The 15,439-nt window shown below is 34.3% G+C and overlaps 2 protein-coding genes across 2 annotated transcripts in view; both read left to right on the forward strand.

The window, feature by feature from the left end:
• Positions 1-7,685, forward strand: part of LOC105158660 (26S proteasome non-ATPase regulatory subunit 1 homolog A) — an 8,789-nt gene extending 1,104 nt beyond the window's left edge. The window contains exons 2-13 of the mRNA XM_011075485.2: positions 399-462; positions 2,277-2,382; positions 2,558-2,669; positions 2,755-2,923; positions 3,881-4,353; positions 4,463-4,598; positions 4,685-4,933; positions 5,030-5,250; positions 5,344-5,602; positions 5,698-5,930; positions 6,003-6,495; positions 6,818-7,685. Coding sequence (XP_011073787.1) covers positions 399-462; positions 2,277-2,382; positions 2,558-2,669; positions 2,755-2,923; positions 3,881-4,353; positions 4,463-4,598; positions 4,685-4,933; positions 5,030-5,250; positions 5,344-5,602; positions 5,698-5,930; positions 6,003-6,495; positions 6,818-7,141 — 2,839 coding nt within the window. The 3' untranslated portion in view covers positions 7,142-7,685. The remainder of the gene's footprint in view (positions 1-398; positions 463-2,276; positions 2,383-2,557; positions 2,670-2,754; positions 2,924-3,880; positions 4,354-4,462; positions 4,599-4,684; positions 4,934-5,029; positions 5,251-5,343; positions 5,603-5,697; positions 5,931-6,002; positions 6,496-6,817) is intronic.
• On the forward strand, positions 9,986-12,954 carry LOC105158661 (60S ribosomal protein L13a-4). Its single transcript, XM_011075486.2, has 4 exons — positions 9,986-10,349; positions 11,828-11,944; positions 12,032-12,119; positions 12,632-12,954. The coding sequence occupies exons 1-4, from the start codon at positions 10,078-10,080 to the stop codon at positions 12,773-12,775; spliced, it is 621 nt and encodes a 206-aa protein (XP_011073788.1). The 5' UTR covers positions 9,986-10,077; the 3' UTR covers positions 12,776-12,954.

Below are 15,439 nucleotides of genomic sequence, written 5' to 3' on the forward strand. Positions count from 1 at the left end.
AACGAGCCGTTTTTTTTTGGGTTTGGGGGGGGGGGGGGTTACTGTGATTAATAGGGCTTATTCAAATCGAATAGAGACTCCAAGTTTTAATTAGTGTTCTTGCCGTTATTTGTATCTTTAAGTTCTTTCTTGGATAAAAACATGTATTAGAATTAGGTTATCATGCACTTGTTTAAGGATTCCTTGATTAAACTTTCTTTTTTTTGGTGGGCTTCGTCCATTTGGAGATTTTTACTCACTTTGCATTATGTATCCTATTATGAGATTCTAATATTTATGCATGCATTCTTCTTTTTGTAATTTGTCTTTGAACTTCATTTATGCAATTGGGTTATAAGTCTCTTGCTTGTAAACTTGACTATTAAATGTATAATAATATACTCTCGTTATTCATGCAGAGAAAGTCTGTATGAAGATGAAGAGTTTGACCAGAGGCAACTTGCTGCCTTGCTTGTCTCCAAGGTAATTCTTTGTTTGTTTAGTTCTTCTTTTGTTTGTATAGGAGAGTCTTGTATTGCTTCTCTGTGTGAGCTTGATTTTAGTTGCTTGAGACCTTACAGAACATTGAATGCATTGGAGAAATATATTATTGTCATGTTTCAAGATCATTCTAGAACAAAAGTTCTGAGTAGTTTTAAGATAGTTATGTGGGTGGTTACCCTTTTCAATATCAAGTTTCTGAGCCAATAGGCCCAATACTTTTCAGAAGCTTTTGCTGATCAGGAAAATTCTGAAGTATTTTCTTTTTCATGCATCCATGAGTTCATCTTTGTATAGATGACTTGCTCAAGGTTTTTATGACATCTCTGGAACGAAAAGTAACTTTTTGTAATTGGTTATATTGAGGATGTGTCAGGGCTTTTCCCTCCATTTTGTTTTTTGTTCACATTATTCTATTTTATGGAATATAGTTCATAACAAGCATGCATGCCTTATGATAACCCTGAAGGAGATCTTTTCACATTGTTGACTTTGTCCATTCAGTAATTTAGGCAATCATTAATAGAAAGGATTCCTTTTGACAGTTTGTTGATGTTCTATTTCTAATGAGCATTTTTCTTCTAAAACCATCTTCAAGTGAGGAAATGAAACAGAATGAAGGTTCTCACTCCAGTATCTCAAGACATATGAACTCCAGCCCTTTAAAAAAAGATTATGTTTACTGCTTTAAGTGTTAAGCATGTTCATTATTTTTTAACTTTTGCCTCGTATCATATGTTGATGCTTTCCAGTTGCAGGGTGCAAAATTATTTAGATATTTAGATTCACACTTTTGGCTATAGATTTTCTACTTCAAAAGAACTGGAGCTGAAGCAAATGCAACTTTAAGGAAGTTTCTAGACTCAGATATTAGCTTAATTAAGACTTTCCCTTTTTCATGTAGTCCAACTTTGCTATGGTTGTTTTTTCGGGAGTAGGGGTTGTACAACCAGATGTATGAGAATGAAATATTCTATGGAAGTCATGTGAAAACAAACCTAAACGTACTGGAAAAGGAGGTCTAGTTTCCATTTGCATTATGACATGGCCCACATGGGCATATCAAAATCTTAACATCTAGTCCTTGTTATGTATTTTGGAGGAAGAAAATGCTGTTATTGATGTTTAAGTTAATTCAAGATTAATGATATACTTAATTCACAGAAGACATCTAAGTTTCATTGTGAATGTAAGCATCATCAGAACTATCTATCTTATATGGAAATTTTTAATTGAGCTTCTTATCAAACCTTGGCTCTCGGCATGTGGTGCCTGGTTGCACTCGACTCTTTTAACGTGTAGCTTGACTGGTTAAGTGGTGTAAGTCATGTTTCTGGATTTCAAACTCACTGTAGGCACTGTTGGCTTGAACAGTTCATGCTTGTAGTTTAGCCGACTGGAACAATACATCTGTTTATAGTATTCATATGCTTCATGATTTCATCTCAATAATGTTAATGGTACTATAGTAGGTGGTATTATTATGTTGTATCATGCAGGTAAGGAAATGCATATTTATATTCCATACAACTCTTGCTATATTTTGGGTTGAGACTTGAGAGTATCTTCTCCTCACATATGACATCTAGTTGTCTGTTAAGTGGTGACAGCCTCTCTGTTACCTTGCTGGTTCTATTTGATTCTATGGCACACATCTAGCACATTTTTAGAGTTGGGCCTTTATTTGTTGGAATTATCTCTTGACTGAATCTGATGAGATTGGTGGAGAATCATTAATTATTGTCTAGTTGAAAATTTCGTATTATCATTAACACATTCATCGACTCTCTCATCAGGTTTTCTATTATCTGGGTGAACTTAATGACTCATTATCATACGCCCTGGGAGCTGGTCCTCAATTTGATGTGTCAGAGGATTCAGACTATGTGCATACACTTCTTGGTAAGAACTTATTTTTCCATCTTTCTTTTTAAATTGTGATCAGTTGTGTTACAGCACTCTGCTTTGTTGCGATGAATGAGAGTGGCCACTTCATAGGCGCATAATACATAAAAAAGTTGTATAAAGTCTGCTTGCTATGCTTGGAGCTGTATTTTTATTGTTGTGTATCTCCCAGCCAAAGCAATTGATGAATATGCCAGTCTGAAGGCTAAAGCAGCTGAGGCAAATGATGAATCAGCAGTGATTGACCCTAGGTTGGAGGCAATTGTCGAGAGAATGCTTGATAAGTATGTGAACTTTCTTTGTGTTGCCAAACATAGAACTAATGTGTTTTCGTCAGCTAATATGTTGCGTTTTCTACCTCTTCTGCAGATGTATAGCAGATGGAAAATATCAACAAGCTATAGGAATGGCCATTGAGTGCAGACGGTTGGATAAGCTTGAGGAAGCAGTTATAAGGAGTGATAATGTTCATGCTACTATTAATTATTGCATTGATGTCTCCCATTCCTTTGTCAACCGAAGAGAGTATCGTCTTGAGGTGAACTCCTTTAGCACTTTCATGATCATGTTCCCTCCGACCTTTTAACATGAGCTAGTAAACTTCTACCTTAATAGTGTAGTATCTTATCAGACAACTCATTGGGAAGTGTTTGAATGATGTTCGCCACCTTCCTTGTATTAGCCTAACAAGCTGCTACTCGTATGTAGAACCCTCGAGTAAAACATTTAATGCATTCTAGACGACATCTAAATCAAGGGGTTTAGAAGTAGTAAAGGGAACTAGAACTCCACATTTACATTTTTGTATTCAGAGTGTATCTCTATCCTTAGTTTTAGTATTTTTACTGAAATGACCTCATTATTGATTTTTACATTTGTTTGTGTTACTTGATCAGTTGAATATGTGACGAGTAATGGTGGATTTGGTCCAATCTAAACTGATTTCAAATGACTTAAGGCTTTGGGTATACATGCATGGTAGGTTGGGTGTTTTTCGATATTTAATCTTTGTTAATGTAAATCTGGTTGGTTAACCAACTGATCTGTGATGCTTGGATGAATATGTGACTAGTCCTCTATGAAGATATGTCCAGTTTTTCAATTATTAGGCCTAATGTTGCTAGTACAGACCAAAATCGTTGAGCGATTTAGAAAAATCATGCTAGAAAGATGTTTAGGGTCTGATTCTGCATATTTGGTATTAGATCATGTCATACACACCCCTCTTTCCATGTTTAATTATTAGTTCAGTCATTCTAATGTGGTCCCTTGGTTTTGTTACTAATCTAACTAAGTGCCTTAGTCTGCTTCATATATTGTCATAGGTCAGCCACCCCACAAAAGGAAAAAAAATCAGGGAAAAATAAAAATAAATATAAAAAGAAAATATGGAGACATATTTTTAATTGTCAACTTACAGAGGCCCAGTCTAGTTTTCTCCACTTACCCCAAAAAATGACATTGAAACTGAACTCTGATCCTTCACTTCTCACAGGTGCTCCGTCTTCTTGTCAAAGTATATCAGCAATTGCCATCACCTGATTTTTTGAGCATTTGCCAGCGCCTAATGTTTTTGGATGAGCCTGAGGGTGTTGCAAGCATATTGGAGAAACTGTTACGATCAGAGAATGTGGATGATGCGCTGTTGGCATTTCAAATAGCATTTGATCTGGTGGAGAATGAACACCAAGCTTTCCTTTTGAAGGTGAGAGATCGGCTTCCCAGTGCTAAGTCACAGCCTTTAGAGCCTGTGCATTCAGGGTCCCCTCAGCCGGATTCTGTGCAAAGTGGAAATGTTGTCATATCAGAAGATGTTCAGATGACCGATGGAACTCAAGCAGATGGTAATGCAACAATTCCTGATCCAAGTGAAGCAATTTATGCTGAGAGGTTGACAAAAATAAGAGGGATTTTGTCTGGCGAGACTTCTATACAGTTGACTCTGCAATTCTTATACAGTCATAACAGGTGAGGCTGTATTCCTTCCTGATGTTTCTTATCAATGGATCTAACCAGTTTCACTTAAATCTTACATAAAGTGGCTAAAAGTCTGATGAGCTTTCTTATTTTCTTTCAGATCAGATCTTCTCATTCTTAAGACAATAAAGCAGTCTGTTGAGATGAGAAATAGTGTCTGCCACAGCGCAACTATATATGCCAATGCTATTATGCACGCAGGAACAACTGTGGACACATTTCTGCGTGAGAATCTGGTACTGGCCGAGTTATATTGCTTTCCATTATTACCTGTTCCCTATTCTGCATTATCTCAACTAATTTTGTATATCTGGATTATCAGGACTGGCTGAGTAGGGCGACAAATTGGGCTAAGTTTAGTGCAACTGCAGGACTTGGGGTTATTCACAGAGGTCATCTGCAGCAAGGGAGATCACTCATGGCACCTTACTTACCGCAAGGTGGGGCTGGTGGTGGTGGTAGTCCATACTCTGAAGGTGGAGCATTATATGCTCTTGGTTTAATCCATGCAAACCATGGGGAGGGCATCAAACAATTTCTTCGCGAGAGCCTGCGTAGTACTAATGTCGAGGTCTGTCCTTTGGTTTCAAGTGATACTGTTCTACTGATCCCCTTTGTTTCTCCATTTACCACTGCTTAATGCTGGAGGGTATCAAATGGTGTGCAGGTGATTCAGCATGGTGCTTGCTTGGGTCTTGGTTTGGCAGCTCTGGGCACTGCTGATGACGACATCTTTGACGACATAAAAAACGTGCTTTACACAGACAGTGCGGTTGCTGGTGAAGCTGCTGGTATTAGTATGGGTTTACTGATGGTTGGAACCGCAAGTGAGAAAGCTAGTGAAATGCTTGCTTATGCACATGAGACACAGCATGAGAAGATTATTAGGTAACACTGGATTTTGCATTTGAGGCCAGGGATAAATGACTTCACCTATCTTCTGTTCCTCAGTATTTTTTCCTGGCCATAACATCTTAACAGGGGTTTAGCATTGGGGATTGCACTTACAGTCTATGGAAGAGAGGAAGAAGCAGACACACTGATTGAGCAAATGACTCGGGACCAAGATCCTATATTGCGTTATGGAGGAATGTATGCTCTGGCATTGGCATACAGGGGAACAGCAAACAATAAAGCCATACGGCAACTGCTGCACTTTGCTGTGTCAGATGTGAGTGATGATGTCAGACGGACTGCAGTTCTTGCCCTTGGGTTTGTTCTGTATTCTGATCCAGAACAGGTTGGTGCCTTTTCTTTTGTGTTTCTTGGAAAGCTAATCTACTGGTTATTTTTCTGATACAACTATCTTTTACTCTCTCTACTTCATCAATGCAGACCCCTCGAATTGTGTCTCTATTATCCGAGTCCTATAATCCACATGTTCGGTATGGTGCCGCACTGGCAGTTGGAATTTCATGTGCAGGTACTGGTCTTAGTGAGGCCATATCATTGCTCGAGCCGTTGACATCAGATGTTGTTGACTTTGTTCGTCAAGGTGCTCTAATTTCAATGGCAATGGTGATGGTACAGATCAGTGAAGCCAGTGATTCTCGTGTCGGTGCATTCAGGTATTAATCTGATTGAATTTTGCCCGTGGCTTATCTTTGATATCTTTTCAGCTTACCTTCCTTTATGCTTAGGCGGCAACTGGAAAAAATAATCCTGGATAAACATGAAGACACCATGAGCAAGATGGGTGCAATTTTAGCTTCTGGTATCCTTGATGCTGGTGGGAGGAATGTAACAATCAAGTTACTTTCAAAAACAAAGCACGATAAAATTACAGCAGTTGTTGGTCTGGCTGTGTTCAGTCAGTTTTGGTACTGGTACCCACTTATATATTTCATTAGTCTGGCATTTTCACCCACTGCTTTTATTGGTTTGAATTATGACCTGAAAGTGCCCAAGTTTGAGTTCCTATCACACGCAAAGCCATCATTGTTCGAGTACCCAAAGCCTACTACTGTACCGAGCACTACATCAGCTGTTAAGCTACCTACTGCAGTTTTATCAACATCAGCAAGAGCCAAGGCCAGGGCTAGTAAGAAAGAAGCTGAGAAAACAAATGTCGAGAAGGCAGAACCAAGTTCTGGAAAGGGGAAAATGAGTGACAAGGATGGGGATTCCGTGCAGGTCAGACTTCTCTGCGAGTTATATATGATGTCATGATTTCTATTCTTTACTCTTTTCCTTCTACTTGCCCCTTTGGGATATTGATGCTGTATTACTTGGTGGCCATGCCTCTGCATGTTTATTCTTTGTATGTGGGGCATGGGGCATTGACATTATGAAACATGTACCTGCAATGCAATAGCAATGATGCAAAGTTACAATTTTTGTCACAATTGAAAGAAGAAAAGTTTGACGCTTGAGGAAGTTCATTTTTTTGCCCTACAGCTCAATAGTGATCTGACACAATTGCTGATTTTGAGCTTTACTGTGTTCTTTTTGTCAGCCTGAAAATATTGTAGAGAAGAAGACTGAACCTGAACCTTCATTCGAAATATTAACCAACCCTGCTAGGGTGGTTCCTGCCCAAGAAAAATTCATCAAATTTCTTGAAGATACTAGATACGTGCCAGTGAAGTCGGCACCCTCAGGATTTGTTCTGTTGAAAGATCTTCGTCCAAGTGAACCTGAAGTATTAGCTCTTACTGATGCACCCTCGTCCACAGCATCAAATGCTGGTGCATCAGCCACTGGCCAGCAGAGTGCAGCCTCAGCAATGGCAGTTGATGAAGAACCTGCACCCCCACAACCATTTGAATATACACCATAGTTTGTTTGCATCGGAAGTGCTCTCTTTCCTTGTGCAAATTTCTACAGGGAAGCTTGATATATTTCAAGCTTGCTGGGAAGCATGTAATCAAACGACCAGTCTTCTGCAAAACCTTGAAACTGAAGCCAATATCAATTCGAGCTGGTGGGATTTTGCTCTTTCTGTGCCATGCTTCTCATTTTCTTGTTTTCCGCTGTATACTTTGTAAGAATGGATGGAGACCGCAATACTGGAGCTCTCCATCCAAAAGAAGTGGAGGATATGAACATACATTTTCACTGTCAAGTTGCACAATGCCTGGCTTTGGTAGTTTAACTCTTCAGTCTTATAATTAACTTTCTTTTAGTTTTAGTGTCACTTCTAAACATACTGGAATCTGGAATTCATGTACTAGTTTTTACATGGTCGGGTTCTTTCATTACGCTTCCTGCAGGTCTCAAACTGTGGCGTTTTTTCTGTTCATTTGGCTTTTATGGTTGAAACTTTGTTGGATGGTAGACACATACTGGCGAATGCAAAATGCTTTACAAAAGTTTATCTATTTTACCTATGCCTCTATGATGTGCATTGCCCATATGAGAAGAGCTTTCAACTGCTCGTTTGAACATTCTTTTATCTCTATTGCTCTTTATTTCCAAGATAGATGTCTCTATGTAATTCTTTGTTTCTTATGTTGGATATTGTATGATTGTGTTTATTACTCTTCGATTTCAATTTAGCAATCTTAATATAGTCTGCAAAACTACATTCTTTGTCCTATGAGATAGGGGTTCAACATTTTTAATTCTCTGTTTTTTGAGATTTTTGAAACGGTCCCATAATTAAAAAAATGTGACATATTTAGTCTTCTACTTTATAGAATTTTCAAAATGGTCTAAAAGTTGAGAAATCTTGATGTATTTATTCTTCTATTTTACAAAATTTATGGGAGTAAATATGGTGAGTTTTGTATATTTTGGAAGTATTTTGAAAATTCTGTAAAGCATAGGACTAAATGTCTCAAGGTTTCTCAATTTTGAAACTAATTAGAAATGTATACAGTAAATGACTAAAAATTTTGAACTCCCTTTCCTATTGGACTAAAGTGTAATTTACGTAATATAGGTGGGAATATATTTTTCCAGATAAAGTAGTAATAAATGATAGCCATTTTTTGGACTCGGGGTGCAAGTTGAGCCGAGCCGATTTGTATTAGAGCTTGATCTTGCACCTATGTTTTTAATTTTTTAGTTATAAAAATTATTTGAGTACATAATATATCAAGTTTATATTCAAAATTTCAAACATATATCAATTATTTTAATTTTATATAATATAAAATATTGTATTTTTATTTATATTGTTGAACAACACGCCTAAGCAACAATTTAGTAAGTTTTGATACTTTTTTGGAAATAAATACTTAAAATTTATCATAAATTAGAATTCTCAAATATCTTATATTTTAGTTTTAGATGATATTAAATATGTCATTTTAGTTTATATTATCTAAAAATCAAGCTTAATTAACAATTTTGTATATTTTTATAATTTGTTTATAAATAAATATCTAATATAATGCATATATTTTTATCGTTATAGTTTTAATTCCCACTAGAACAAAATGCATTTATTTCAAAATTCACCATATATTAGAATTATTAGTCAATATATCATATTTTAGTTTAGATTATATCAAAATATGGTATTTTGGTATATATTATCTAATAATCAAGGTTAATCAATAATTTAGTACATTTTTGAAATTTTTTTTGTAAATGAATATTTAACATAATGTATATGAATTTTATCGCTATAATTTCAATACCACTAGAACAAAATGCATTTCTTTTAAAATTCATCATATATTAGAATTGTTAGTCAATATATCATATTTTATCGTTATATCAATTATACCCCTAAGTTGATTTTCTTTTTTTCTTTGTTGGTTTCTTTCTTTCTTTTAAGAAATATAACATATTGGTTTATATATATATATTTTTTATTCATGATATAGTTTAAAACGTAAAATATTATTTATTATATGCACGCAGGGATGGCGTGCGTGTATGCACGCAGAGATGGCGTGCTACAACGGCTAGTATAAAAAAGAAAGATCCTCTACACTAATAAATGACGGTTATTGACACAATCACATTAATTTTTAAATATAACAATTATATACCTAATTAGAAAATTATAAATTAAGTATAATTATTATTTTTTTTCCAAAAGTGACTCCGCCTCATTTTAACACCATTACACCAAGTTTTTTATTGTCTAACGAAAATACTTTAAGTTGGTTTTGTTTGTTTCTTTCTTTTTTTCGTAAAGTGTGATTTGTTGGTTATATTTTTTTTCTTATTTATAATATATTTTAAAATATATAAAATTATTTATTATATGTATGTAGGAAAGCGTGCCATGAAGGATAGTAATTTGAAAATAAAGTGGATAAATTTTATATTATTTAAAAATTTAATTATGGAATTGCCTAATTCAATTAACGATTAAATACAATTTTCTGTATTAATGAAAAAATGCAAAAAGATCCTGTGAAAAAATAAAATGCACTTTATTCCATTGTGATTTAAAAAATAATATAATTTACCTTTCTTTGGAGGGAGTAAATTGCATAATTTTTAATATCACAGGAGAGTAAATTGTACTTTATTTTCTCGTAGAATTTTTTTTACATTTTTTATTAACACATGGAGGTAAATTGTATTTAATTCTTCAATTAAATTGAATTGAAGAATTCTTCAGTGAATAGGCTTCAGCCCAAAAGCCCAAATCTGCCTGAGAGGCCCAAACTCAAACTCCTACCCGAAAACTCACTCAAATATAAATACCCAACCCCTGAAAAACCCTAATCTCTTATCGTCGCTACCCCGATTCTTTGCGCCTCTTTGTGTTTGTGTGTGTGTGTGTAGGGGAGAGAGAAGAGAGGGAGAGAAATGGTATCCGGTTCAGGGATCTGCGCGAAGAGAGTGGTGGTGGATGCCAGGCACCACATGCTGGGCCGGCTGGCCTCCATTTTGGCCAAGGAGCTCTTGAACGGTCAGAGAGTGGTGGTTGTTCGATGTGAGGAAATCTGCCTTTCAGGTGGGTTGGTGCGCCAGAAGATGAAGTACTTGAGGTTTCTCCGTAAGCGGATGAACACGAAGCCTTCTCATGGGCCCATTCACTTCCGGGCTCCTTCCAAGATTCTCTGGAGAACTATTCGTGGGTATGTCTTGATTTTTTTTTAAATTTCTTTTGTGCTCTCTTTTTTGTACTTGTGTCTTGATATTGGTGTTTTGTGTAGGTTTGATGTGAAAATGTGGATTTTGTTTGTTAGAATGATTTTTACCCCGTAAATAACCTGCTTGATGATTTACTTCTTTTGATGTTTGATTTCGTGAGTATTTATGTATTGTCTTTATGTATTACGTATGGTGCTGAAATTTTTTGTTGTAATTGTATGAATGTCGCTAAGACTATTATTTCGTTTGGATTATTTTCAACTCGGATGTTCTTTAGATGTTAAGGTTGCTAGATTGTGACTGAATCAGTACAGGATCAAACTTGGATAGCTTGGTGGTGGGGGTACTTGGTGATGGCAAAAAAATTGATTTTTTTTGTTGAATAAATAAATAACGTACTTTTTTTTTTGTGCACAAAGTAAAGCTCAGAAATAAAACAACTTTTCGTCAATATTAGTATTTACTTAGAAGTATGTAATTTTGCAATTAAGATGATGCACGGTGGTGTCCTGAATGATAAGTTCATGTATAGATAAATCCTTCTCACATTTGTTTACTAGCTTCTGTCAGTTTATGCTGTCAAATGACATGAAGTGATTCTTTAGTTGGTGCAACAGTTGATGATTCCAATTACGGTTTAGGATTAACAATTGTTTCTTTTGAGAAGACAATAGTTTTTTCAAGATTGATTCTTTTGCTAGTCATTTAAATTTTACTCTTGTTTATAATAATGTAAATAAAACTGCAGTTATTATACAAAAAGAGTAAAAATTCTTTGTAATTTAGTTATCTCCGAACCATTATTTTAATTGGACTAACATTTGGTAATACTCGCCCTTCTATGAGTCATACTGTACTTAAGTTCTTTCTTAAAATGCCAAATTAGTTTTTTGTGGTCAAGTATAGGCCCAGTTTCGTTGGCTTCCACTTGTGTCTACGCAACATGTATAATGAGCCAATAGTTTCTTGGACTGTGCAACTTGGTATTTATGTGAAAAGTTTAATCTTTTGATTGGAGTAGTGTTGAAGTGAAGTATGCCAATATTGATATTAGACATCCCTGTATCTGCATGGAGTTTTTTGAGTATCTATATGTTTGCATATTATATAATATAATATTGATATCAACTCTTTATTTTGTTGAAGAACGGTTTGAGATGTTTGGCTCCTAATATTGATAATGGGAAATGAACCTTGTAAGTAACATGTGTTTATGGATTTATGTTATGTTTGTTTATTCATGTATGGGTTAATATGGTGGCACCTGCCAGGTACGGGTATCCATGATTTTCACATATCTTTTGATTAGGAGATTGTGACATGGAAATCTTATCAAAAACTAGTAGAGATAGATGTAGTTAGTGTTGAGATCATTGATCAACTATGATATTACTGATGTTTATGTTTTAACTCTGCTTGAAATGGTTAAATGCTTATGTTGCTTCTTGACCTATATTCCTAGGATGATCCCGCACAAGACTAAGCGAGGAGCAGCCGCACTTGCACGTTTGAAGGTGTACGAGGGAGTACCACCACCATATGACAAGATGAAGAGGATGGTTATTCCTGATGCGCTCAAGTGAGTTTGTGGCTGATTTCTATGATTTCAAATAATTGTGGTGTAACCATTTTTATCTTTCCAACTAAATCCTCTTTTCATAATCAGGGTTTTGAGGCTTCAAGCTGGCCATAAGTACTGTTTGCTGGGTAGACTGTCATCAGAAGTTGGATGGAACCACTATGATACTATTAGGGTAAGTGTACAATACAATCCTACTTTCTCTTGGTATGATGACCTCTGCTTTGTTCCCCTTGAATTTGGGGATTTGGAGAGTGTAGAGTGTTTTAGTAGCGCCTACACATTTGTTTCTGTTGGTTTTATGTTTTCCACCTAATTTAAACTACCCGTCACATGTGAAGTTTTCTGGAAGTTCCGAATATTTGGCAGTGAGCTAATTACGTACACTACACCATTCTTGATTGCCATTATTTTATGCTCTCCCATTGAAGATGTAAAATTTATTTTATTCTTACATGGCTTTGTTAATGCTCTGAGCTACACTGGTGAATGCCATGACGGTCCATTTCACAGTTGCATCTACTATCATTTTGATTCCATGATATAAGTACTATAATCTGGTTCTGAAGGCAAATCTTTCAGTTCGGTTCTCTTGTTGATCACTGCATGACTTAAAATGGGATAAAATTTATGTAGTACTCATTCTGCTACTGTTACTGATTGTTTTTCCATGCTTGTTTATTTTAGGAGCTGGAGAAGAAGAGAAAGGAGAGAGCTCAGGCAACGTATGAGAGGAAGAAGCAACTGACGAAACTGAGAGTAAAAGCTGAGAAGGTTGCTGAGGAGAAGCTCGGTGCACAACTCGACATTATTGCTCCTATCAAGTACTAGATAGTGTCTAAAACATAAGTGACAATTTTGTCGGAGAATGACATTTCTGTTGGATTCCATTCCTGTTACTGTTAGTTTGTTATATTTGAGTGATCATTTTTCTTGTGTCAAAGACTCAGAAATTTTTAGCGATGACCCTGAAATGTTATCCTATGCTCTCTATTTATTGCATACGATAATCTCTCACTCAGTTGATTATTTTTCTGCTTTCCTATACATTTTTTACATTTTTTTAATTTTCTTTTAAAAAGAGAAAAATTGCAAGTGGATTTTTCCAACCCTTCTTCAAAGAATTATAAAATTTCATTAAACATCAAAGGATTGATGGTCAAAATGTGTCTTTCATCATCTTTTTGAGGCGTTAAATGGATTCTGCACTTTGAATTATGTATATAGTTGTATTTAATCTTATAGGTATGACAGGTAATAAAATTTCCCTTATTAAGTAATTTGGTTTGAACATAACATAATTAGTCTTTCACATATCTCGTGTACCTTTTATTTTACTCTCTAGAGTCTGTTCTGTTAAGAATCTCCCCACAACTACTTCTAGTAATTTAAAATTCTACTAAAATTTTATTTAAATATAATATTTAACATTTATAGCTTTTCTTTTTTCTTTTTTTATAAATTATGTAATACAAAAAATATTTAAGGTAAATATTATATTTGGTCCCTTAAATTTTCGTTTAGAATCACTTTAGTTCCCCAAGTTTATTTTTCTATTTTAGTATCCTTAAATTTTAGCTTTTGTCTCAATTTGGTCCCTCTGACTATTTTTTGTCAAAAATGTGGCTTGATTTTGAATTTTTAGAGGGTGAAATGGTCAACGAGTTTGAGTTGTCACTTTAGTCCCTTAAATTTATAAAATTATCAAATTAATCATTTTTTACACAAAAAGCTAACCTTTTTTTATATTTTTTTATGCTGATTGTAATTATCTTATGTAAATAATAAAAATTTTGAACTCTAGTAAACATAATAATAATATATTGCTTAACTTAAATAAACAGTATCTTTTTTCTAGTGGTTAAAAATTAAAATTATGTATAAATTTTTATAAAACTTATCTAATATAAAAAAAGTAAAAGAAAACCTACGTCAGTAATCTTTTATTTAAAAAATTAAAGATAAATCTAAAAAGTCAAACTTTAACAATATTTATTAAATGTTTGGATTTTCGAACAAAAAGTTGGTGATTATGCTTTTTAACTAGATTTTTCTATGAATTTCATATATATAAAATTTATTTAAAAAGGTTTATATATATGTCGAAAAAGATCTACAAAAATCTCTTAAAATGAATTTTATATATATTTCAAACCACCAAATAATCTAATTAAAAGTACATTCAATCAACTATTTTTTAAAATTGTAGCTGTTAATATATAGTAACATTGTACATGTTAAGAGATTTAATTTTATTAGACATATCTTTAACTCCTAAGATTATAGAACCAACTTAAATTTTGATATTTTCTGTCACTTTAATTTTAAAATTAAAAAAAAAGGTGACTATTTTATTTTATGTTAGCAATATGTATTATGTTAACAAGAGTTCAAAGTTTTTATTTTTTTATACAAAATAATTACATCATACCATGTAAAAATATAAAAAAAAATAATTTCTTTCTAAAAAGGACTAATTTGATAATTTTAAAATTTAAGGAATTAAAAGTGATAAAACCAAACTTAAATTGACTATTTTACCTTCTAAAAAGTCAAACTCCAATCATATTTTCACCGAAAAATGGTCAGAGAGACCAAAATGGATGCTAAAGTCAAGAAATGAACTTGAGGGGCTAAAGTGATTTTAAACGAAATTTAACAGACCAAATATAGTATTTACGCAAATATTTATAAGCTCAATATATGGAACGTTTAATCAATCAATTTTATAAAAATTAATAAAATTAAACTCTTTGACATTCATGGGATGGAACTTTGTCTCCTTGCTTGACTCTTTTAACTGTGGGAGTTGAATAAGGATGTATTCTGTGAATAACTAAGCTCTTTCTTGCAAGCTGTAGTGTGTACAGTTGTTTTTATACTTTTGAAGAAAGAGAAGAGTAGTATTTTTGAGAAATTTTTTAATTTAAATTGTTCTTTTATGTTGATTTGAATAATATTATATTATAAATTCTTTGATAGATTTATACACCTGTTAATAGATATAGCATTTCGTACACAAACTAAATGTAAAAATGTAATCCTAAACATAAATGCTGTTTCTAACCGTTCTTGGACTGCTAGAAATTGCGGAGGTCAAACCCGCTCAGACCAATCAAAACCAGTCAAAATTTGAATTGATCATACCAGTTCAGTTCCCTGTTTGCCGTTCTTAGATACCTGTCATTTACTCTCCGACTGCAGAGGTTGTATGTTTCGACAGTAACTGTGGAGCACATGACATAGCATGACACCCATCAGACGGAGGAGAGATCGTTGTGACATCCGTCCAATATAGAGGCTTGGAGGCATTTCAACCAAACTTATCTGAATTTTGCATTGGAGACCTGTAATGTTAGATTGGGATTGTGAATAGATGGGTTTGCGCTGCACAAGCAGTATGACTGTATGTACTCATGCGCCGTAAAATCTCCCACCTAGAATGTGTATGAAGTTTGAGTACATGTTCCTGACGATGGGTGATCCTTGGCTCGT

The sequence above is a fragment of the Sesamum indicum genome, linkage group LG3 (assembly GCF_000512975.1).
Source record: "Sesamum indicum cultivar Zhongzhi No. 13 linkage group LG3, S_indicum_v1.0, whole genome shotgun sequence".
Lineage (NCBI taxonomy): Eukaryota > Viridiplantae > Streptophyta > Magnoliopsida > Lamiales > Pedaliaceae > Sesamum > Sesamum indicum.

Excerpts from the sequence above, each read along its gene's own strand:
- LOC105158661 (XM_011075486.2), top strand. The coding sequence starts at position 10,078 with ATGGTATCCGGTTCAGGGATCTGCGCGAAGAGAGTGGTGGTGGATGCC. Across the intron at positions 10,350-11,827 it reads CTCTGGAGAACTATTCGTGG|GATGATCCCGCACAAGACTA; the intron begins GTATGTCTTGAT and ends CTATATTCCTAG. Across the intron at positions 11,945-12,031 it reads GTTATTCCTGATGCGCTCAA|GGTTTTGAGGCTTCAAGCTG; the intron begins GTGAGTTTGTGG and ends TTTCATAATCAG.